The sequence below is a fragment of the Aplidium turbinatum genome, chromosome 1 (genome assembly GCF_918807975.1).
Source record: "Aplidium turbinatum chromosome 1, kaAplTurb1.1, whole genome shotgun sequence".
NCBI classification, from domain to species: Eukaryota; Metazoa; Chordata; class Ascidiacea; order Aplousobranchia; family Polyclinidae; genus Aplidium; species Aplidium turbinatum.
Window position 1 is genome coordinate 35001212 of NC_137472.1, and position 24985 is coordinate 35026196.

A 24985-nucleotide genomic window follows, 5' to 3' on the forward strand; every position below is an offset into this window, starting at 1 on the left:
TAATGCTTATGAGCTTATATGCTTACTATGTAAATGCACTTGATGCTATGTTTTGACCATCAATATCTAAAATCTTATGTTCTAGATTAGAATAGGCCACCCCGAGTGAATGGGTATTGATTACATACGATCTGATGGCCTACTTTCTGTACTTGAATTTCGAAAGTAGTTTGTTCATTGTTTGTTCCCATCATCGTTTCGCCACTTTATATTGTTCGCCATGCTCTATATTGGTCATACAGTTGCACTTTGTGTGTGTTAGGGAACAGCGGTATCCTTCTACAATGCATAAAGGTTGGTTAATATTGAGCTTCTTAAAACAGAATGTCTAGTTTGCTGGAAAAGATGCAGAGTATTCGTTATTTTAAAGTTCACTGAAACTGCTCTTTAAATTCACTTTCAAACGTGGAAATTAAAGCTGACAACTCACTTTACCTGCTGTATTTGGTTATACGCAACATTAAATCTTTTGATAATGGACAAACCTTTCCATAACGAAACCATGAACTGTTATAACTGATATTTGAGTTATTTAACAAAATATTGACTGTGTATTTCTGAAAATTGTAAGCTAGTTGGTATATGGTTATACGTCATATACGCTTATAATCGCAATTTATTTTGTATGTTGGTTTTTAGTGATGTATTTCTTCAAGGATGAGAGAATTCCAAATTGTTTGTGCTTTAATCTGTATTGTATGTTGGTAATTGCGAACAATCCTTTTAGCCACATGTAATGTATGCAACTATGTAATCATTAGTTTAAAAATGTTCACTCTATTTGATTGGGTCACGCTGGGACCAAGGCAAATCGGGTTTGATGTGCCAGGTGGTCCCATTAACGTGGGTCGATCAGGCGGGTGAAACACATTGCGTTTGACGCTCGCTTTCTGTCAATTTTTATATCTCTTGTAAATATGTGCAGAAAAGTTTTGGTTAAAATGACGTAAAATGAAGTTGCTCTTGCCATGGAAGATTTAGTCGAAGAAAGTCAGAAAAACGTCGTTTTTGACGATTGTGATGACATTTCAAAAGAAAGCAGCGAAGAACAAAATGTGGAAACGCAGGACAAAGTGTCCACTGACGGCTCCGTTGACCACGGGTTGAAGAATTACCTTGATGAATGGGAAGCTTACTTTGGTGACCATGGGAGCGATGAAGGATTGCTGGCCAAGTTGAAATCAAAGACGTTCCAAGACAGTCTGCGAAGTTGTCATTTTCGCAGTGTTTGTTGGAGGGTGAGACCCATTTATAAAATGCTTTGTTTTCGATTACTTTGGTTAATGCATGAGCAAAGGAAGGCTGTGATCAATATAAAACATGTTTTACAACTGAACTGAGGTAATTAAACAAAATTGTTTTTGTCGAGTTGATATCATTTTATATAGAGTTGATGTAGAAAAGGACTGATTTACTGGCTGTGATTGCTTTTCCCTGCCACCCATCACCGTCTTAGATATTTTTTAGGTATTCCTTGGATGTCTCACTGAAGACGTTGACAACTGGATCACAGAAACAGCAAAATGTCGCAACGACTACAACGTCGTTAAGGAAAGACACGCTGCAGACCCACATGATAGCTCACAAATGGGAGATCTTGAACAGGCAAACCCCCTTTCTCAAAGCGACAGTGTATGTGACAGCAGTTAAGGCAACAGTTTTTACAATATGTTCGGCTCTCGTGCTGTGTAGTATAGCTGTGTAGTGTAGAAAAAGATAGCTATAGACACGTGATCATGATGACTCATCACTATCAATTCTTGCACTGGTTCTGCTGCATTACTTTTAATCACTATTTCTGTTGGCGGTTGCGTACTTACCTTTGTAAAATTTCTTGCAGAGCCCTTGGTTGCAATATTTCAATAACAACGAGCTGAAGACAACCATTGATAGGGATGTACAAAGGACGTGAGTTGACAAGTTTTTACCTTTTTTTTTATCAGTTCAGTGTCTGCTGCAAATTACATGCTAACCAGCAATCGCTATTTTATTTGGGTGATTACCCACCCTCTTTTTCATATCCAATGCCTCACTTGACTGCCTCTTTACATCTCAGTATTGTAAAATATGTAGCCAAGAATTTAAAATGTTCTTTCTTTTAGTCAACTGATTTAAGTTCCTGTTCTTTTTACGTAGAAATTTGCGTCATCACATTCGTTAAAATATTCATACAGTTTGTACTTATTTTTGTTCACTATAGATTAATTTACTTTTGCTGTCCATCTACAATGCTTACGTGTTCTGTTTCGTACATAACACTCTTATGTAAGAAATCTATCAGAATTTGTCGCTTGGAAACACATAAAAGAGCTCCACTCGCCCAGTATTGGTGATCCTGTGATGATTTGTTGCATTATTCAGATGTCCAGAAATCGACCTCTTTCATCATGAAAGAATACAAACGTTGATGGCAAACATTTTGTTCTGCTACGCTCGTGAGCATTCCACCCTCTCTTATCGACAAGGGATGCACGAGCTTCTAGCGCCGTTGATATTTGTTCTTCATTGTGACCTTCAAGGTGCAGGACAGGTCCGAGAAATGGGAACACTACCGTTAGTCTTGTTTAAAGTAACTTTAGTTTTCATATCTTCATTTTACTGGACGTTGTGCTGAAGTCTGGTTAGCAGACTATAAGTGATCATTAATACGCAGCAACAACACTGTATTTGTACGAGATTTTAACACTAAAGACGGCGGCATACTTCTAACACACGCCATAGCGCTGACGTAGATTATTTTTTTACATCTTTTAAACTTTATCGTATATAGTTTATCTTGTAAAAGCTCAATCAACAAGTTACGGTATAACAACAATATTCTATGAGCCCGCTTTGGACGCCATGTTTTGGTAATGGCGACTCTTTTGTCCTATTGCTTAATCTTTCTTTTGTAATGTCATCATCTGTTTCAAACCATTTCAAAGCTGAGTGCTGTGGTGGACTTGTGGCATACTTGAAACTGGTCACCAAGATTGGCTTCCTCACTTTCTTATCCACTTGATTCCAGTCTTTGACCACCTAGATCCAAGTCGTAAACTTACCACAAGTCCACCATTTCACTTTCGAACAAATTGAATTATGTTGATATACAACTTTTCAGTGACGTCATCTTGGCAGTGCTGAATGAAGAATATCTGGAGCACGATGCTTAGTAAGTGTGACAACCCAAGCACTAAAAACACTCTTGTTTTCGATACTGGTCTATTGTTGAATCGAAAAAAGACTGGTTTTACCTTTTGGGGTATCATGCAAAGTCGTTGTACTTGACGTTTCACCTTAGTAATTTAACGTTTGTAAGCCGAAACTCCGAGATTTAAAAATTGGCTACACACTATGCACTTGTAGTTTTTACCACGTAAGAAAGGGCAACATTTACCAAATTACTTGCAAAATGCTGAGTGAACACAAAGTCTTGCAATAAATGTGATTGACTGTTTCTAGTTATTGCATTTGTTTCAAAACACCATTTGAACATTGCGTATATGATGCTGGTGCAATACCAAGTTTCGACGCTCACTGCCTGGTTCCGTTGAATATTCCAAACACATGTGAAGTTTGCAGCAATGAGCACTTGCCTTGTTGCTGAGCATTTGTTGTAATTATGTTTAGACGTCACAAATAAAAGTGTCAATCATATGTGGAAATCATGACGCGTCTTCAGTTTTTAACAAACTCTTTTGCAGTTCTATGTTTTGTCAAGTCATGGATGCAACGAACGCGTGGTATTCCGTTACCAAGGAATGTAAAGACAACGAGAATGAAAAGAGTTCGAATGAAAACGAAACGAAACCTATTCGAACCGTGCCTTTTCAATCACTAGAGGCAAGCCACGGTCAATGTATAATTTCAATTCCCGTCTAAATGTTGTTCTGTTGAATGCGATTCCGTGAAGCAGGACAATTATTATTCGATTCTTTTGAAGTCCGCAGAAGTTAAGTCAATCAAATACAGTTATACTAGGGGCGTGAGACCAGAGGGGGGGGGGGTACCCAAAAAATAGTATATCCAATTTTGTTTTGATAGATATACTAAATCTAGGCTGTATACCAAATTTTAGGTCAAAATATTGAAAAACCATTCATTAGGGGCAAAAAATGTGATTTTTGACCCCAGCGAGGGAATTTTTTTCATAAAAATTAATTTTGGATATAAAATCTGACACAGTTGAGAGAATCAGTTGATTTAAAAGTGTATTCCTACTCATTTTTCAGCAATGAATTCATTTTTGGTGGTTAAAATCATCTATCTCATGTAGAAAGTGGCCAAAACTTGATTTTTCTTCCAAAAATACTAAAAAAATACCCCTCGAAAAAAAATTATTGTAAAAATCTTCTTGCTGTGCCCCCCACATCCCAATTCCAGTATTTTAAGCCCTCGTGTGAGATGGTCAGAAGAAATGCAAACATTTTGGTGCAAGAAAAAGTGAAAAAGCTCTTGAAATGGCCAAATGGTACCATTTTTAGCACTAGCGAAAAAAATGGTACCATTTTTACTGCAGGCAAAAGTTTCGAGAAAATTACCAAAATTATTTACCATTCTCATTCATTCATTCTCATAGCACGAACAATTGTTGCAAGAGTATAATTTCCCGCACATCTAGAAAATGAAAATACTGTATGATATCATTAGCTTCCATTCAAGCAGGAAAACTTTCGATTTTTACGTTGTTTCTACGATCGATGACATCGAATCAGCGTAACAAAGGTGAATTCTTCGCTAAGAATCGATGGGAGTACGGTTTTTCTACAGCAATCACGCGCAACTAGTAAGAAAGTTACTGAATTATGAAAGTCTGTCAAGAGGCTAACAAGCTCTCTTCTAACCAGTGCATAGGGCAGAAGCAAGTCACCATCTCCAAATGCCTTCTTCCAAATATCCAATAAGGACTTGGTCATACATATCATAACTTCCTTCCGTATTTTGGTTTCTTGCGGCCCAGATGGAGGCCCATTCTTGGATTTGTCAATAACTCCAAACACAATTTCATACTTCAGTGGCAGCTTATCATTGAAACAAAATACATAATCAGTAGATGTAGGAGCCATACTACTCAAAAGCTTAGAATATTAACAATCTGTCAAAATAAATGAGAATGGTAAATAATTTTGGTAATTTTCTCGAAACTTTTGCCTGCAGTAAAAATGGTACCATTTTTTTTCGCTAGTACTAAAAATGGTCCCATTTGGCCATTTCAAGAGCTTTTTCACTTTTTCTTGCACCAAAATGTTTGCATTTATTCTGACCATCTTACACGAGGGCTTAAAATACTGGAATTGGGATGTGGGGGGCACAGCAAGAAGATTTTTACAATAATTTTTTTTCAAGGGGTATTTTTTTAGTATTTTTGAAAGACAAATCAAGTTTTGGCCACTTTCTACATGAGATAGATGATTTTAACCACCAAAAATGAATTCATTGCTGAAAAATGAGTGGGAATACACTTTTAAATCAACTGATTCTCTCAACTGTGTCAGATTTTATATCCAAAATTAATTTTTATAAAAAAAATTCCCTCGCTGGGGTCAAAAATCACATTTTTTGCCCCTAATGAATGGTTTTTCAATATTTTGACCTAAAATTTGGTATACAGCCTAGATTTAGTATATCTATCAAAATAAAATTAGATATACTATTTTTTGGGTACCCCCCCCTCTGGTCTCACGCCCCTAGTTATATACCAGAAGTAAATTTTATTAATCATCAATATCTTTTTCATGGGTGCTATGTCTCCCGACGCGGTCATACATGAATAAAACATCAGCTATTTCTCCGTTACGTCATTATATTTCCATTGCAGCTTCTCATTTGCATTTCGTGTACTGACGTCATGCTTCTCAATCTCTTCCCACGTTTTTTCTTCTGATTTTCACTTATGTTGTCTCACTGCAGTGGTATTTCACTTCTGAAAACAGCTAATTCACTTCGTTTTCATCCTCCAGGTGATTTGGTTTAGTTCCGCTTATTTCCTCTTCCCAACAGTTACCATTCTCTCTTTCAATTGATTTTTTCTCTTATGGCGTTGCTCTTTCACAACACATCATATTTCCATAACATTCCAGTCTGTCGATCTCCATTCTCCATGTTTCTTAATGTCCATCAACGCCCAGAAAGATAGACTTTTAAATTTGCATTTACTAGTAACTCAGTTGTATTTGTTGGCGGTCGACAGCAGTAAGAATTGACAGCTGTAGACACGTGCTTCACCCATGAGGCTGGGTTCATCCGGAATGGCCCGTTTCGGTGAGTCCGATTCGGTGAGTTCCCTATTCGGTGAGAGCCCTATTCGGTGATTTTTTTTTTAAATTATTTGGTACCGTAGCCTAATTATCATTGCCGTTATAGGGTTAAGGGTAGGGGTTAAGGTTACGGGTTAGGGTCTTATTTCAACGTTTAGCGACATTAAAACGATGTAAAAGCGGCAATGATAATTACGCTACGGTACCCGATAATTTTCAAAAAAAAATTCAAAAAAATTACCGAATAAGGCTCTCACCGAAAAAGGCTCTCGCCGAAAAGGCTCTCACCGAATCGGACTCACCGAATAGTAGCAGACCCACTGATGAACCCGGGCTAGGGTTCATCAGTATGCTGTATCACCACTAATTCATGCCACAGACTTTTGACCGCTGGTTTTGCTAATAATCGATTGAATACTTATCATTGTAGAAAAAGCAAACAAACCAACCATCGCTAAGGATATACAGTATGCAGAAGGAGTGATGTACTTGGCCAGCAGCACAACGCTGAGTGAATGCTCACTACAGTGCACTGTGTTCGCGAGGACTTAGCCTTATGCTGACTGCCAGGTCAATTGCTCGTTTTACATCTCCATCGACTGTCGGTTGTTACAGAGATATTGTCTTGCAGACAAACGCGGGCAGTCCACCTCTGGCCATCACAAACAAGTTGAACCGCATTCATGGCAGTCTCCTTGCACACTACGACGGTGAACTTTTTCAGCACCTCAATAGATTGGAAATCATTCCTCAAGTCTACGGACTGTACGTATTCCTGTGTCGCTTATAACAAAAAAATGTTTTTAAGTTGTTCAATGATCATGAAAGCTTTGTGTTGGAACAGCTGACACTATTGACTGTGGTTCAATGGTAGAACACGGAATTAGATCGTGACTTTTCAGATAAATTTCCTTCGTGACTTTATTAGAAATAGTTCGTAATTGGGTGCAAGTTTGTTAGCGTATTTTTATAACCTTTTTCCAATGTCGATGGTCAATTATATTTCAAAAGCTTATTGTGAATTCCAAATTAGGTTTGTGTTTCTTTCAGCGAGCAGACCTAGGTGGCTATTCTTTAACTTCCTGCTTTGAAGCAATACTCAGAGGCACTCTGTAGGTTATACAATTTAAAAGAATGGTGTGAAAGCTGATACAAGTTGACTTGCCAATAAGTAATGCGATACACTTTTCCATTCAAATGTGAATTTCTATTGTTAGTCTCATTTCCTTCTCGAATAACCCAGTAGGTTCCGTGATAACTTAGTGGCAGTGACTACCGGTAACTCCACATACCATCACCGAGCAGTTCAAACAACATTCGCTGCCACGGCGAATACCGGTAGACTTATCCTGTTATCGCAGTGCTCTAAGTTTAAGCACTGACTTTTAAACATAAGATTTATGTTTCTCAGCAGCCAATTGTAGTAAGAATTGACTGCGACAGACGTCGTGTTTCGCCCATAAGGCTGGGCTAATAGCCAGGAAAAACGCTCCTTTTTCACTAAAATTTATGTTTTTTATCTTTTATATTCCGTCGTATTCTTTCAACAAGCCACGAACTAGCTTAGTTTTTCTTATCCCACGTTGAAATGCATTTTCTTTCAGGCGTTGGATTCGTCTGCTGTTTGGTCGTGAATTTGTCTTGTGGGACTTGCTTGTCTTGTGGGATGCTCTATTCGCCGACAGCCGAACCCTCGATCTTGTCGATTACATCTTTGTTGCCATGATGTTTAATATCAGACAGGAATGTAAGTGAGCTGCTGTTCGATGTATTGCCGCTAAATCTGGCTAACCAATAACCATGTCCTTTTTTCATAAAGAGCTAGATTTGCTGGCTGAAAAGGAATCCGAATAACGCAACGCAGTTGATGATAAATGGTTAAAACTTATGAAACGATTTTATTCACTGCTAAGACTCATCGTATTCTTTCATTATTGAAGCTCATGGGCCACATTATGATTGAAGCTTTTGCAACGTGGTGGCTTAAACTTCATTAGATTTTCTACAAATCAGTTCAATTTGGTCGTCAAATTATATCTCAGCTATGATCAGTATGTAGTACATGCAGATTACCATTACAACTACAATCTTTATATCAGAAAATTATGTCGCTCTTGTACATTTTGACCATCTGAGATTGAATTCATTATTAAAGTTTCTAGTTATCACTCCCGCAATTGCCGCTACTTAACAAAAATTTTGGGTTCCACTGTGGTTTTTAATCGACCACGAAGCACAAACAACTTTGTCATCACGTGCTTTTGAAGTTGATTAGTTTGTGAGTTTCAACATCGAAAACTCAATATGGAAGAATATTAGAGAAAAAACAAGATCTCTCTGACATGCTGCATTGAATCCTTTTAGTGTTGGACGCCGAGTACTGCACATGCATGCGTTTGCTTATGAAGTACCCACCCATTGAAGATATTTATGACCTGCTCAAACTCGCTATGTACTACAGGAATCCACAGGTCGGTAGCTTGTTGTTCGTTTCTGATATCTTCATCATGATGATGGCGATAGCTTCCTAGACAACAAATCAGTCGTATTTTGCATGATTATGTATGCACGTTTACAGACGTTGAATCAATGTAAAAAACGACTGATATACTTCGAGAAGTCGCCAACTTACGCAGCAAAAGTTGGCCAGCTTTCACATCGACGTCCAGCAGCGTTGAAATGATGTAAAAGTTGCAACTTTAGCTGAAAAGTGAGATTGAAGAAATGCGGCTACTATTTCGAGATTCATCATTTAAGTATTTTTGTATTTAAAAAAAAAATAGAATCTTTTTGTTAAATTGTGGTATCTTGCTGCTTGATCATGCACTAAGTCGTTAGAAGACTTTCCCACTTGTCGTCACTGCGATATTAAGTCGTTTTTGTTTTCAGGTCAACAAACCACCAACCAGGCTCCAACCTATCGCAATGCAGAAAGACGTTTCGTCGAACGAGTTTCAAAATGTCGACAAAAAGAAAGCCTTCTTCAAAAATAAAATTTCAAGCTTTTCAAAGTAATTAATGAAGAAAATTTTCATTGGTTAATCGTAAAGTAAAGCCCTTAAGTGGTTTAAATACCGAAAAAAAAGTTTTTTGTGTAAATATTTTTCTGAAAACAACTTTGCCTTTCGTCGCTGTCCGTGGTTTATTTGTTGGCATGGCAACTCAACCGTGTACTTGGGATACTCGGAGAGTTGCAAAACTCTGTGTGCACTTCATGAATTTGATTGTTTTATTAGTAATATAGGTAGAAGGAACACGCAGAGTCATGAAAAAGAAGACCTATCTTGTTGTTGTCAGACAAACTGAATAACAATACTGAAGAGTAGAGCTCACTTCTCTAGCAAGAGTTCATCTGATGAATAAGAAAATAAAAGTATAAGCAATAAGCGTGTATAAATTGCTTTTTTGACGTGTGTCGCACCATAACAATGCGTATTCTCAGAAAAAAAATACGTACTTTTTCACACATAAGATAAACAGTACATTGCAAATGCATTGCTAAAAATTATTGGGAGATTAGGTGCAAGAAGCTTTCTAATGCATGTCTTAGATTCTTCCATCACCAGCGGTACATTTTCTCCTTTTGCTTCCACTCGAGATATTGCGATACTTTCCATAAATGATCTAAACATGCTGAGAAATTACACAGGCTTTATTTCATCCTCGTTTATAACTAGGCTCAAAGACGAAGTGAAACTCTGATGAGCTTGAAGGCTGGATGGTATTTTAAGACTTAGATTTGATTTCGTTGTAAGATGCAATGTCTGAATTGAGGTCAGTCCCTTGTGCAATGGTGAACGTTATATCTTTCAGGAATGTAAAGAGTTTGTTTCCCTCGTCACAGCCGATGGCCAGGACAGAAGGAAGTAAGATGTTCTTGTACTATTCAACTGTCACAGTTTGATTCTTCCACACGTTACTAATTCATTATGAAATAACTGGCTGTTTTTTTGTTTTTTCAAAACCGATTGCACCCATTCAGTAAAATCTCTCGCTTTCACATTCTACGTTGAATCATTGTGAAAATGACAGGTTTTGCTGCCTGTGCAGTGCGATACTAATTAAACACTTATCGAATCATCATGAAACAATGTTGCTTAAATGCTTAAACGGTGCGTTGCAAATTGCAGATGCACTTCAGCCAAGCCATCCATCTGTCCAAGCTTCTGATGTCAAGATGCTTCGACCTAAGCCCGCTGGTCTCAAGACCAAGGTTCATTTACATTGTAAACGATCAGACCTAGCCACCTTATGATGTTTAAATAACATTGGCCGAAATTTGATGACCTTTAGCATGAGTAATAATATGTAGGAAGAAGGACATGACATTATTACACGTATACATAAACCTTTGCATCCATGAAAAGTCACCTGGGATGTGCGAAGTTGTTAATTTTGGACTGGATATGCTTTGAGCCTTGTTTACAAAACTTTATTTTGAAAATAGCGAGTATTCGAGCTAAAAGTATATTTCAAACTTATTTTTCAGAATAGACTAGACGAATATGATGTAGCGGATTTAAGGCACCAGCTCAATGACTTGCAAGAGCAGTGCCAGTTTTGTTCAGACAAAATAGACGCCAGTATTCGACTGCTGCAGCCGCATTTTTTAAAAATGCTTCCAGATCCCGATCTATCGTCTGATGTTTCTGAGGAAACTGCGTCAGAAAATACAGGTCGGGTGTTCCCCCCTCTCAAGAATGCGGAACCCCTTGTTGCTCTTGCAAATCTGAAACAGGTTATTGCGTTAATTTAGGACTTGTTTGCTATTGTTAAAATATGACTTACAGAGTGCATACGGAGTTGTTTTACTGAATCTTTCACTGGGGATTGAATATTCAGCATTCAAAGACTTTTTCCTTTTGCTCGTAGGTTTTCGTCAAGGCAAAATTTTAAGAAACGATCCAATGATGAAGTGACACGGCAGTTATGTTTTTGTTCTTCTTTAATTTGCCAAAACCGATATTTTGATGAATTTCACTTCTTGCATTAAGTTTCTTAGGTTAAAATCATGACGACCTATATGCACAAACCATTCTAACGTACAAGCTTCAAATTTGACTGGAGGCCGATCAAAATACGCTTGATAGCAATTAAAATTGCCAGTATAAGTCGATATTTTGAGTAGCATTTGATATATAAAATTTAAGAAATTTTGAGTAGCATTCTTTGTGTATATTTTGTGTAATTTTGAGCTACTTTTGTGCTATTGTCACCATACAAAATATGGACTTGTGCTGGAAATCCAAAAAGCATCTGGCAATACTGGCAATGGGAAAATAGTTGTCATATTTTAAAAGTAAAATTAGGACTTAGAGTTTTGCAGTGATTTGAGATTGAGTGATCACACTTGGAAAATTTGGATTGTCAAAATTATTATTTCATAGGGATATAAAATAAATTTGGCTAAGTGTTCAAAATCGAAATTTCGTCGGCCCCCAGTCAAGTCTCCAGTTCGCACATTGGCAAGGCCTGTGTTGTGTGTACTGTATGTACTGCAGATCGCTATGGCTAAAACACATCTACAAGAAAAAGTGGTTTCTCACCTGGTGTGTTAATAATTGGCAGATGAATATTTTGCAGGTACGTGACGTCCTGAGAGGATCTTTAAACATGATGGAAATGTGCTCCTCAAAACCGGACACCCTTTCCAAGCAAATTGATGGTTTTCCTGATCCTCCTGATAGTCCTCCAAGAGAAGTGGAGGGATCTGTTGAGTTGGTTCCTTGCAATGGAAGTCCTGAGGATACACTTCCAAGCCAACTGGATCAATCAACGTCGCCGGCGAACACAACAACAGATAGCAGGCCTTTGTGACGTTCATGTTGGTTGTCTTTAGTTTTTCCTCCAATACATCACAAACTGACTGTCACAGGTTGGGAAGCGCAGAATGTGTTGAAGCTTCATGTAAATTCACCGCCGACTATATTTGTGTAGAATATTTTTGGTGTTTTTAAAAGCTTTAGTGGATAGTACATTGAGAAAGATAAATTGTGTTGTTGAATTATAATGTGTATGTTGTTGTATTGTATATTATATTTCATGAATGAGAACAGAACTTACTGCATTTTTATTCTTTTGTCTAGTAAAGCGTGTGATATGTTACTCAATAAGCTGCGCTTGAGGGTTAAAAGTTAACTTGAAAAGTTGAGTTTTAGTCTTCAGAAATGCCTATCAAAATTAATAAGTTATTATGTATTCATTCAATTTGCCTTTCTATTTTCCTATTGTCTTTTTACTATCAGCCCATCTCAATTTTTTACAGTTGTAGAAAACACAGCTTGAAATATCTTGTAGGAGTTTACGATTTACTCTTTGCAAGGGACATGCTTTAATCATGCATGGTGAACTTTGAGTTGATACGACGTTTAAATATGTTTCTATGACGGTTTCTCATTTATTTTACATCGCTTCATATGAAACTTGATGATAAAGCGGTGGACCTTCCTGGCTGCTAAGAATATGTCCAGCTGGCAAAAGTTGTTTTACGTTGTTTTTACGAACAACTTATAGTACATATAGACCTTGAAACGATTTAAAAAAAGTAACTTCTATCTGGCTGGTACATTTAATGAGAAAATCAGTTATTTTGAACAACGCTGCACTAGGCTTATTGACCTTATTACTCTTGTTTGAACCAACTTTCAAATTTCGTTTGAATACTACGTTGTCAATATTTTTCGGGAACATGGGAACGTGTTCCCACACTTTACAACATCGCCAGGCGTATTTTTCCTTTTTTGGTCAAACCAAACTGCACCATGGAAATGCTACGACTTGTGTATCTCATGAGCATTTATGTTCTGGTGCTGCATTAATACTAAGAAACTATTCAAATTGTATTTGCATGTTTAATATTTACTTCAGTCAACGTTTAAACTAAATATATTCTAATTTGTTTGCTAATCTTGTCGCTATAATCTTTAACAACAGTTTCATAACTGTGCCTGTGTTGGCTGACCGTGTTCTTTTTTCGTATCACTTGTCATAGCGATAAAGTAAGTTATGATGTTGGACGGCCATTTTGAAAATAGTTTGATTTTTTTTATAATTCGATATTTCCACTAACAATTAGCTTCCATACTTATCAAGACGTAGCCAAAAATCAAGTTAATTTTGAACATTCATAACGTATTTGGAAGTGGCGCTGTGCATGTTGCCATTCCAAAAGTTGTTTCTTACCCTGGCGAGGTTTGCATGACTCTTGTGCATTGGTCTTCTGAGTTTATTGTGATTTGTGTATAGCTTTGTTTTACACTCTTTTTGTAGTTTAATTTTGCTCATATCTTTAACGCACCTGAAAAAACTGTATTGGACTTTTCACTTAGTTTTGCATTTTTAATGTCAATGGACCACAGGCTAACAGAGAAATTTCACCCGCTCATGGCCTTTTACAAATTCTACATTCTTTATAAAAATTAAGGCCTTCACCATTCAATTAAAATCGTAATCTCACAGATTACCATTCAATAAAGAGTGGAATGGACATTGAACATGCAACTGTTGAGAAGCGGTTGCCGTAAAATTTACAAAAAATATCAAGACCTGGTACAACATGAAAAAGGTTAACTGTACCCGGCGTGCCACTGTGCGTCAATGGGCCAATTCAACTACACGTGGTTTCTGTGAAACGCACCTTTAATTTATTCCTTGTAAAAGTTTCTCTATCGCTTATTCTCGTTTTCTTAGTGGTGTAGTCTGTCCAAAACTACAAAGTTTGTGCAATAATGCAAGACTCGAATATACCAATTAATGCTGAATGTACCTTTCTATGCACCACTTAGACCGATCGTTTCCTAGCTGGAATTATAGGTGATGGCTTCTGCCATATTGGGGTTTTATTTATGTTGCTTTTTTATCGAATGGCTTTGTCTTGATAATGACAGCAATGAGTAAACAAGATTTTTAGGTTTTTATGTGTTCATCATAAATGAATGATTTGGACAACAAATATCACTAAATGGACAAAATTAAGTTATGAAAGTGCAGTAAGAACTGCTCATGGGCGAGAACAATTGCGAGAACATATTGCGCATTGTATCCAAGCCTCAGTACGAGGAAGGAACTTAATGATGATGATGTTTTTATCGATAAAGAAAACGTTTTTCTATTGCAATTAAAATATCAAGACTATTGTCAATTAGCATATGAACGGATTGTCAACATGCTTTAATGTGTCGTAGTCTATGCCAGTGGTCTCCAACCTTTTTAAGAAGCGACCCCAAATTACATGAAAATGATTTTCAACATTTACATGCGACCCCATTTTGTTTTTCCCAAAATCGTAAGAAAAATTTGACTTTGCACTGTCTGTAACGACACTCCGGACTGAAAAGGTGCTTTTCAATCCAGAGTGTCGTTACAGTTGTAGTGCAATGTCAAATTTATCTTACAATTTTTCATTTACGTATATTGCAAATTGAATCCCTGATGAGGACACACCTACGTGTCGAAAACGTGAGTTATGATGTTATATATTTTGTTTTGTGTTTAATACATTATGTTAAACCCGCTAAACTTTAAGACAGATTACACACTTTGGTTTGCCATTAAATTCAGTGAAACCAAGTTTTAAAAAAACCTCGTCATATGATATTTTTCTGGTATTTTTTGCTGCCACTTTTGTATAATATTTAGCTATACTTACTAGCTACAAATTACCATTACTAGCTGCAAAGCAAACCATAAACAGCCGATGAAATGTTGCAGTGTTGCACACTACACTTGCAAAAATAACTATTCGCTCGTTCTGGAGTCACCTTGAATAATAAAAAGTTAGTCTAAACTAGCATCGCAAATGCTTTTGCTCTGTCCTACTTGTCGCAACTATTCCGTTTTTTTATTATTGCACCACAATGGTTTATTTGTGACACGAGGTAGCAAGCTGTACTCCAAAACACAGGCAAAGGTTGCGAACTAGAACAAAAAAGTATCAGTCTTTTTTTCGGTAATGAATTGAAACGGTAACAAATTGAATAGCCTATGGTGAGTTGTGGCGACCCCAGGAAAAGTTAAGACGACCCCACTTGGGGTCGCGACCCACAGGTTGGAGACCACTGGTCTATGCGACGTCGACAGAGCAATAGTTTTAGCTTCATCCTTGCGTTAAAACTGCTCTTGCCATCCATGTTTCAGTCGTCGCTGAATGATTGCTTACTGCCACCGGCCGTCGTAAAATACCGAATGGAGCTCAGTCACAGAAAAGTAATTTTATTCCGATTCAGTATTCTGCCTTCATGTTAATTACTTAGCGCACAAGCTGGTGGCAGTTCAATCGTCTGTCCTTCGTTGAATTGTGTCGCGGGTTTACGGCTAAACCGTAAACGTATTTTTTGTGTTCATTTATTTTTTACAAAACGTTACCTTACGATCGGCTATTTGCAATCAACTTGTAGAGTTATATACCGTTTTCTCCAAACAACTTGAAGATTCGATTTACTTGTGCCGGTTTTAACATGTCCAAAATCTCACTTTTTACAAATGTTTTGATGTGTTGGTGTGAATGGAATGTCCTACCTAGTAAAATATGTCTTTTTAACTTCTGCAGACGTTGAATCAATGTTAAAAGGACATCTTTTGCTGTCCGCGATTGTAACCGAACTATTCCGTGATGTTATTTTCATGCAATGACTAATTACAGGGAGCGATACCAAGAGATTTCATGTTTCTGTTATATTTAGTTTATAGTCTTTCAACTTTATTATGTGTCCTTGCGGATGGCCAGGATCCTCCCGGTCACATGCAGCCGTTGGGATCACATGTGAAGCCGATGCAGGTGGAAGTCCAAGATGACATCAATCCTCTTGAGTTCTTTGAGAAATACGTGAAAGCAAGCAAGCCTGTGTTGCTACGTGGAGTTGCGAAGTCGTTCCCAAGCTTTGAAGCCTTCAGAAACGATCAGTATTTGAAGTAAGTTTTTTGTTTTTAGGAAGAAATAAAAACGTTATTATCTAACAAACTCTTATTCCTAAGCTGAAGAAAATGTTATCGGCGCTTTTGTGGCAATTGTTTTTGTTGTAGCGTATGTGTCATTGACGATTTTTGGCCGCATTTGTAATGAAATTCAATCTCTTGCAGACAGCAATATGGTGAATGGGAGGTTCAGGCTGAGCCACTCAAGAAGGAGACTCGTAAGGCACCGCCACTTGACATGTCCTACGCGCAGTTTCTGGACAGATACAACAATTCCAACATGTACCTTATTGCTGATATTGTTCCATCTAATCCAATCGCAAGTTGGTACCATATTCACTTTGTTTTAGGTCACCAGCTTTTTTACTGATACCTTCTAAACGATTTTTGTCAATTTTATTTGATCTGTCGTGTTCAGGGGAGGTATTCATCCCAAAGTGCATGTCGTGCGGAGGCTACACTGACGTCATCATCAATTCGGTCATGTGGTTTTCTTCTGGTGGCACCAAGTCAGTTTTGCATAACGACGATTTGGAAAACGTCAATTGTTTGTACGACGGCGTCAAGGAGTTGATTTTGTTCGACAAGGTAACGTCGCTTGAGTCGATACGTCTAACGTCTTACCAGCATAATTAACACATTTTAATGAACCTTGGATTGAATTTTAAATTTTGTTATTTCACTCAACGCTTCAGTTTTTTGACAACTCGACTTTGAAAAATGAAAATCGTGGATTCAGTCGCAATCAAATAGATTTCACCATCCGTTTCTTAACGTCATTGAAAATCGACGTATTATTAAATATTATTATTATGCAGACTTACCGATATCTAATGATGTACCGATGTAATAGAATGCATGTAGAACGCATAATATTGCTTGTTGGTAGCGAAAAAAAGAAGCCCAACACACAGTGTTTATGGTTCTGATGAGAAGTCGGTTTTTAGAAACATGACGACTTGATTCCAATTGACCACCCTGAAGGCCATTACTCTTCTGTTGACGTGGATAGCGTCGACATGTACAAATATCCAACGTTGTCGAAAGCTCCTTGGTACAAAGCAACAATGAAGCCCGGAGACTGCTTCTATATTCCGTACAAGTAAGTTCGAACGTATCTTGTTGAGTTCTTAGGGACTTAATCTGCTTTCTTGCTATATGTGTTTTATTGTATCTAGGCTTCCATCCGGTCACCCCGGTGCTTGAAAATTTATATCAAGTGGACTGGAAAGCAAGGAAGCCTATTTTCGTGTCCACCTTCAGACATGTCTTTATGTGTCCTTCCAAAGACGTTAGGTTACAAACACGATTTGAGTTTTTCGGTGTCAGTGGTCAGTTGGTTTCTCGGCAGCCGAGTGTAACGAGAATTGAGAGCGAAAGGCACCAGTGCTTCGCCCATGGAGCTGGGCTGATAAGTATCACGCTGCTAATTCATGCCACAGAGATCTCGACCTTCACCAAATGATTCGATAATTTCTGAAAGTCAATCAATTATTTGCTTTGCTAGCAGTGGTTATAAGAAGAAAATTGTTAGCAATGTAATTCGCCACAGCTCGATTTTCAGAACCGATTTTTTGTCTTCTTGTTTTCCTCGCTTGCACTTGACTTGACCTGTTGTTTTCAAAATCGTTTTCCGTTATCAGTCACGGCCTTTTGGATCTCCCTTCAAGCCAATACTAGACATGTTGTTTATCCTTACAGCACATTTTCAATTTAACCTCGGTCTCTCATCCTCTGTCATTTACTTTTTCTTCATAAAGTATCGCATTTTGATCATTTTTTTTTTTTTTGGAATTTAACGCTGTTGCAGTGTTGCTGATGTTATCGATTAATTTTTAATTTGTTCCAAGTATAACTTTTCTTGCACATGGTCAGGTGGCATCATCAAGTCACTTCGTCGCAAACGAGGAATCTAGCCATTAACTTATGGTGGGCCAGAATTCCTTTCCTGCCATACAACGATACTTGCCCGCAATCAGTCGCCGACTTACCTCCGTACATTCCACTTTCCAGCATAAAGCTCAACTCAGAGGCAACTCAACTCAGGTTTGTCTGGCAGAAACTTGTCACCCGCTAGCTGCATGGTTTGTTGGCTCTTCAAAGTGTAGCTCCAGTTTGTTGCTAAAGTTTCCTCACCTCATCCAAGACAATGGTTTATGAAACTAATCGTTTTGGAGAGGAGAAGATTACCTTTTCTTCTTGCTCAAGACCGAATGCAGCTTGACATGGTACCGCACCCAAGACATTCCATCGGTCAAACATTCAGTTTTCTGACACGCGTTTATTTTGTGTATCTAACCGACATCTTTGTTAGATCTTACTTGATGGACATCCTTGACTCGTCCACTTCCACCATAGAGTTCACATCTTTTATAAACTTCTTTGAGGATGACGCGCCAGGACTTTACGACGTAAAGGTAATGCTTGCTAGCCAGACGCTTAGAGCTACTTGCAGCAACTTTGATTAATTCAGGTCCATTTAGCCATTGTTCTAGTTATAGACTTTCTTTTTGCAATGTGCCATTTGGTGCTTTATGTGTGTGGCTGTGGCTTAAGTATTTCTGGTAAAGCGTGAGATAAATGTACAAAAATTTGCTAGTTCCAGTGTTGTTTTTTGTTAATATTAATTCAAAATATTGATTTTAGTTTAGCATTGTCTTCACTCATCCCTTGACTTTTTTCAAGTTACAGCCAGTAGTTTGAATCCAGAGAAGGTGAAACAACTTTACTAAACTTGAATTATGAATTATGGTTTGACAACGTACCCTCCCCACTAACATTTTAGTTTTCATGAAGTAGCAGGATATTAGTGTAGTCATTAGTAGCAGTATGTGTTAGTTTTCATGATGTAGCAGCTATCCATTTCAAATACAAAGGCACGCAGATACTGCTTTTGTTTATGCTCAGATTCAGATAAAATAACATTTGTTTAATGTAACGCTTATTGTTGTTTTTCGACATGAGCAACCGAAACCAAGCAACAACGCGGTGATTATCACGGCACATAATATTATATCATGATGAATTGTCAGTTGGTCCCATTTACTTGTTTGTTTGTGATTTTCATCTTCATAGAAAAAAGCTGCGAAGAATTCCTGCACCAACGTTTTTTTTTTGTTTTTTTTTTCAGGTACTTGAAAGCTTTTTTCGTAAAATCGACAAGAACAGTGATAATGAACTATCCCAATCTGAACTGCTCGCTGCCACTCAGAAAGATTTGCAACTTTTTTATGATTACCTTTCTTCCATAGAAGCAGACCTCGCGACTAAAAGGTAAATATTCTAGCTGCATTTTGTTTCTTTTCTATTGTTATAGTGTTTAGTTCGATTGTATATATTTTAAAGTTTAGCTGCAAATCATCCAATTTTGTGATCCATGGTTTAATTGCCTTTCGCGATCTGGAAGCAAACTTAGAAATGTGATGTGTTGGATCGTTCCGAGTGCGTTCTGAATTTCAAATTCTCGGCAATCAGTCTTCAATCTTATGACTTGCAGCGAGCCACCTGGCCATCTACAACCTCTGGGATCTCACATGGCTCCTTTGAACATCGAAGTCAGGGAGACTTGGCCTGATCCGATTCAATTCCACAACGACTACGCTCTGCCTGGCAAGCCGGTTGTGTTTCGAGGCGTTGCTAAAAAATTCCCTGGATATTCGAACTGGCAAAGCGATGTATATTTGAAGTTAGTGAGAAAAATACATTTTCAATCACTTTGTCGATCTGACTTGAACTGAAGTTTTTTTTTTAACCTGAAGCGATTCTTATCAGTTCTTTATTTTGAAAATTTTATGCAAATGGCTTTTTATTTTGTTCACGCTTTTGCCACATGGATGTAAGTTCGTGGTCGTAAAGTTAAGAATTAAATTAGGTTATTATTTTGATCGTATTTCTACAATCTTTTATAACAGTCTTACTTAGAAACACATTTAAGTAAAAACTGTGTCCAAGGTCTAAATATGGAAGTTGGAAAATTGAAGCTGAAGAAGGGAAAAAAGAAAACAGGAGCAAAGAGGCCTATTCTATGAGCTTTGAAAAGTTTCTCAATAAATACGAAAAGTCTGACATTTACTTGGTCTCTGATATCAATCCAACAAACCCGATGGCAGGTGAGTTGGTTTGTGAGCATTGTGTTTACTCATATCGGTCATCACTTTTTTTTTTTTGAAGCTATAGCTTATATTGAGTTTTAAAAGAATATTCTTTTTGTTTTCTGGCTTAGTTTATGACATGGAGTTGTATCAGTAAACCACTAACTCATTGCTCAAAACAACAACAAAAATGCGTTGGTTTCACTGCCGTGTACCTTAACAGAGGAGCTCTTTCTGCCAAAGTCTTTACTTTGCGGAGGCTTCACCGATGTCCTCAGCACTGCAGTGATGTGGTTTTCCTCTGGTGGAACCAAGTCGGTTCTGCACAATGATGGAATGGATAACCTTAACTGCATTTATGATGGAACAAAAGACCTCGTGTTGATTGACAAGGTTTGAATTTTTGTAGCTAAATTTTTATTTCAATTTCGCTCCTCTTCTTGAAACCTTCATCTTCTTCGCCTCTCCAAGGGTCAAAGGACTCTGCCTTTTTACCCTATTACCAGTGGCGTCGAATCGGTCTATCTAGAATTTAGATGTTTGAGCAGGTGTCGAGCAGCCACTGAATTGATTGTCATCTACATCACAGAGACCACGCATACCAATGGCCAAAAAAGCTGATGCTCGTTCACTTAGCTTTTAATCCACATTCTAAATTGTTGGCGAGTATTACTTTTTATCCATTCGATAAGGGGGTGTAAGAACTGGTTGGTCATTTCAAAGTGGTGTCATTTAGGATAAAGGTCAAAAAACACTGCCTGAAATCAAATCTAGGAACAAGCAGTACTGTTTAATCTGGCTTTATTAACTAGTTATAATCTACGACGTTTACTTCAGTTGTTTTTTTCAAACGTTTGTCTCAACTACTTTACAGAAACACGATGACATAGTTCCAATCGACAACAAGAAGGGCGGCTATTCCTCTGTAAACGTTGACAGTGTTGACATGCACAAGTACCCATCCTTATCACAGATCCCCTGGTACAACGCCACCATAGCTGCTGGAGATTGTATTTTTATTCCTTTCCGGTCAGCACTGTTTGTGTTGTTTGTTTAATACACAAAGTTTACAGTTGTCTGGGGTGCAATAGAACCCATGATTTAGGAGCTGTTAAGTCTAAACTGTGATATTTGCTTTGATTGCGAGCTGGCATGTCGTTCTCTGTTGTTGATTAAAAGCACTCGAGCTCAAGTTTCGACTAAAGTTGTTGCTTGTCTGACACGTTTTTACTAATTTTTTCACTTTCGCCTCCATGCTACAATATAAGTCACGGTAGTGACGACCCAAACGGCAAATCAGTCGTTTTTACATTGATTCAACGTCTGAAGTTTGGTGACTTTGTACTTTCAGGTGGTTCCATCAAGTCAATTCCAAGGGCACACGAAATCTTGCCATTAACTTTTGGTGGCAGCATTTGCGGGAATTGCCGAACTCTTCTTCGTGTCAGGATGACTCGGCCAACATACCTGAGCATGCCGCTTTGTCCAATTACAAGTTTGTAGAGGAAGCTTATCGACACAGGTAACTCCTTGCTGCTCAAGGAACTGATCATTTGGATTTCTTGTGTCATTTTGTCAGCTTCAATTTAACCGTCAGTATACTTTGCGTTGTTTAGAGATTCGCTATTATTTGAACTGTTTGATGAAGTGGATGCTATATCGTATGAAGCTATGAAGGACGTCATATTGGTGGATGGTTCTTCATCAGTTAATGAAAAGGTTGCGTATTATTATTAACTTGCTTTGAATTTTTCAAAGGTGCAGTTAGCCTTACATGGTCTGGTTCTAATAGAAGCAAGATTAGTTAAATAATAAACAAAAGTGACACTTGGATGTCAGGAGAAGATTTAGCACTCACATGCACTACTAGCATTTGCTTTTCGCTGACCATATAGGTGTAACATGGGTGGCAGCCGATAACGAGGCTGTAAAGGCCGAATCAGCATCCCACAGCATTGTTTGCCACAGCGAACCGTTGATGTTCATTGTAATATTCTTCTCCGTATAAACCTTTATTCACCAGGACAGAGGGGCTTTTCTTTTACCTCATTCGGTGTAGATCTTGATGGGAATCGAACAGCCATCGTATTGTCTGTAGTCAAATATAACCTAAAACTAGTTTTCCACAGTAAATGATGATTTATTTTGTGGGTAGTTAACTTGACTAACGGAAATGACAATTCCGCTATGTGCTTTTTGTCGACTATCTGAGTATTAACTACCCAGACAACAAAATCTGTCATTTTTACACTGATTACACTGATCTGCAAACGTTGAATCAACGTCAAAATGACGGATTTTGCCGTCTGGGTAACCAGGACTATTAGTCATACTATTAACTTAGCCTAATGATGAATATCCCAAAAATGCAATGCTGAAATTGCAATATCTTTGCTCAGTTCGTCAAAGAATTCTTCAATAAATTGGACACCGATGCCAGTGGAACTGTATCTGTGGATGAAGTCAATGCTGCTCCTCCGGAAACCTTGACAGATTTCTTCGGGAAACTTTCCGAAGAAGACGATGAGGTTGAATTTGATGAAGCTTTAGGTCTCAAAGAAGAACTGTAAACTCTCGTCTGATGTTCAGACCCATGCGAGCCTGTGTCTGCTTTGCCAAACAGAGATTTAATGTTTTAAATGAAAACTCGTCGATTTGCATTTTCACAGTTATGTTTTGTTTTTACACCCACTGCTATTTTTTTTTACAAAATATGCAAATTCCAACTAAATTATTTGTCCACATTATTGCGAGCTAACACACACAACCTGTTCCTGATGCAGTAACGTTTTGTAAATTGTTTTAGTTTGCTTATGAGATTATTTTTTTTGTATGTGATTCTTGTTTTGGTACAAATCATGTTCTAGGCACATTTTTGTTTGCAAATAGTTCATGCTTACTAAGTCACCAGCATTGTAGTTTGATATTATAAATGTTGTTAGTATTGTGTATACCATGGATGTCTTAATATGCGTGATGGATACATTCAGGCCTTATCAACTCGTACTCTCCTAAAACTAACATCGTGATATGGCTGTTTAGTTACCGAAGTCAAAGGATATGAGATTATCTGGTTTCGTGATTTGTATAGATATTTAATTATTCACTGAACTTTTGATAACGAGGTCTGGCTTTTATTCTTCATATTCAGAATCACCATTATCTTCAGCCGAGCATATTTGTTTCGTATCCAAAATCTTGTTCACTGTTACTTCACAAAGCATGAATCCAGAGTTTCTTTAAAATGAGTTTTCAGTAATCTGTTTGTAGAATGATAGCGCTGTTATGTTTGCCGTACGCCTCAAAGCAATGCATTTCATTGGTCTGGTTGAGGCCAAGGCAATTCCCAGGCGCAAGGTATTGATTACTGGTTCGCTAAAAGGATGATTGTTTGACATTGTTATGGTGCTCTACTCGACTTCACAAGGAAACCGTAATCACTTGTTTGTGGCGCGACCCATAAAAAGGTACTGCAACTATGAAATCACGTATTCGGAGCCTTGTGTCAAGGTTGTTATTTGCCACAAAAGCCAGCACTGTCAATGATTGCATTTTTCTTTTAATTAACTTCATTTTAATTTTTTTCAATCTAATTTATATAAGATGAACGAGAACCGCACTATTAACATGTATAAATAGCACGATCATATTGTACCGTCGCGTTCAGATAGAACTTTCATGCCACTCGCAGTCGGTGCCAAGTCGGTGCATCTTTCATGAAGTTGTTTACTTGAGTGTTTTAGAAGTCGCACAGTCACAACAAGGGCATATTTTCACTCGGTTAAGTGTCTCGATATACAGCTACAACGCTGGATGAAGCATCAATCGATTAAGAAGTGTTATCTCCATCTACAGGGGATATTTTAATGATTTGAATGTTGGAAATGTATCCGATCGTACACATTGTGTCTGTGCAAAGATGGAATACAGATTTTTTGAGCGATATACAACACTGTTTGACTGCAAGTAACATCGAATGATTTAGTTCGTTTTAGAAGTTGCCAAATGAAGGCAATACTCTTTTCATCACTTCATCCTGGTTCGGCATCAAGTGAAAGTGGCTTATAAAAAAAACGACCTTAGCTTTCACTGATAGTGAAACAAGTTACCCTAAAAAGAAAGAACGTTTCTGCAAGGTGGACCTCATAAATGGGGACCACTGACGTGATCTGGATCGTTGGCGTATGTTGCAAAATTCATGATTTTATGATAAAAACAATTCCCTGACCAAGTTTCATCTCACTACTCTATATATTTCCTGGTAACGTAGCCGTCATGTCTGCTCTTCGATCGCTAGTCCCCCTGGCCAGTGCACATCCGTTCTCGTTGGTTCAACGTCTACGCTTCTCCAGTAGGTAAAGTATATAATATATTGCCAGTAATTGTGTGACGTCATCGTACGTTAAATCCATTGTTTCATTAATTATCAATTTATCTAGCCCATAAACAATCGTCGTTTCATCAGCAAGCTGCAGCCTAATGAAGAATACAATCATCATCAATAAAAAAGTAAATGAATGAATTAAGTATTTATTGCATATTGTGAATAGACTCATATCATTTATCAATTACATAATATCATTAAACAACTCTGGAGCTGCATTCTCATCTTTCAATATTTTGGAATATCACACAGTGCCTTGCCTTGATGTGCTGCTCTTTTCTGCTACGATCAACCTCGCGTTGCTTTTAACACATCGATAAACACAATTTCCCAATCAAGTCGATGCAACCTTCAAAGTTTCC

General features: G+C 37.7%; 2 protein-coding genes across 2 annotated transcripts; both read left to right on the forward strand.

The window, feature by feature from the left end:
* The first annotated feature begins 124 nt into the window (after positions 1-124).
* LOC145776231 (TBC1 domain family member 5-like) lies at positions 125-12071 on the forward strand. Its single transcript, XM_082587636.1, has 14 exons — positions 125-1238; positions 1468-1632; positions 1841-1908; positions 2362-2553; positions 3101-3151; positions 3684-3822; positions 6868-7001; positions 7841-7983; positions 8601-8707; positions 9126-9247; positions 10050-10102; positions 10367-10449; positions 10726-10974; positions 11820-12071. The coding sequence occupies exons 1-14, from the start codon at positions 969-971 to the stop codon at positions 12051-12053; spliced, it is 2010 nt and encodes a 669-aa protein (XP_082443762.1). The 5' UTR covers positions 125-968; the 3' UTR covers positions 12054-12071.
* A 3814-nt stretch (positions 12072-15885) lies between these two features.
* Positions 15886-24183, forward strand: LOC145776214 (uncharacterized). The gene is made up of 14 exons (XM_082587616.1): positions 15886-16145; positions 16314-16471; positions 16567-16736; positions 17096-17250; positions 18024-18194; positions 18463-18565; positions 19279-19421; positions 19645-19833; positions 20100-20257; positions 20463-20632; positions 21114-21268; positions 21591-21761; positions 21856-21958; positions 22639-24183. Exons 1-14 carry the CDS (start codon positions 15898-15900, stop codon positions 22807-22809), a joined length of 2265 nt encoding a protein of 754 aa, XP_082443742.1. The 5' UTR covers positions 15886-15897; the 3' UTR covers positions 22810-24183.
* The last annotated feature ends 802 nt before the right edge of the window (positions 24184-24985 follow it).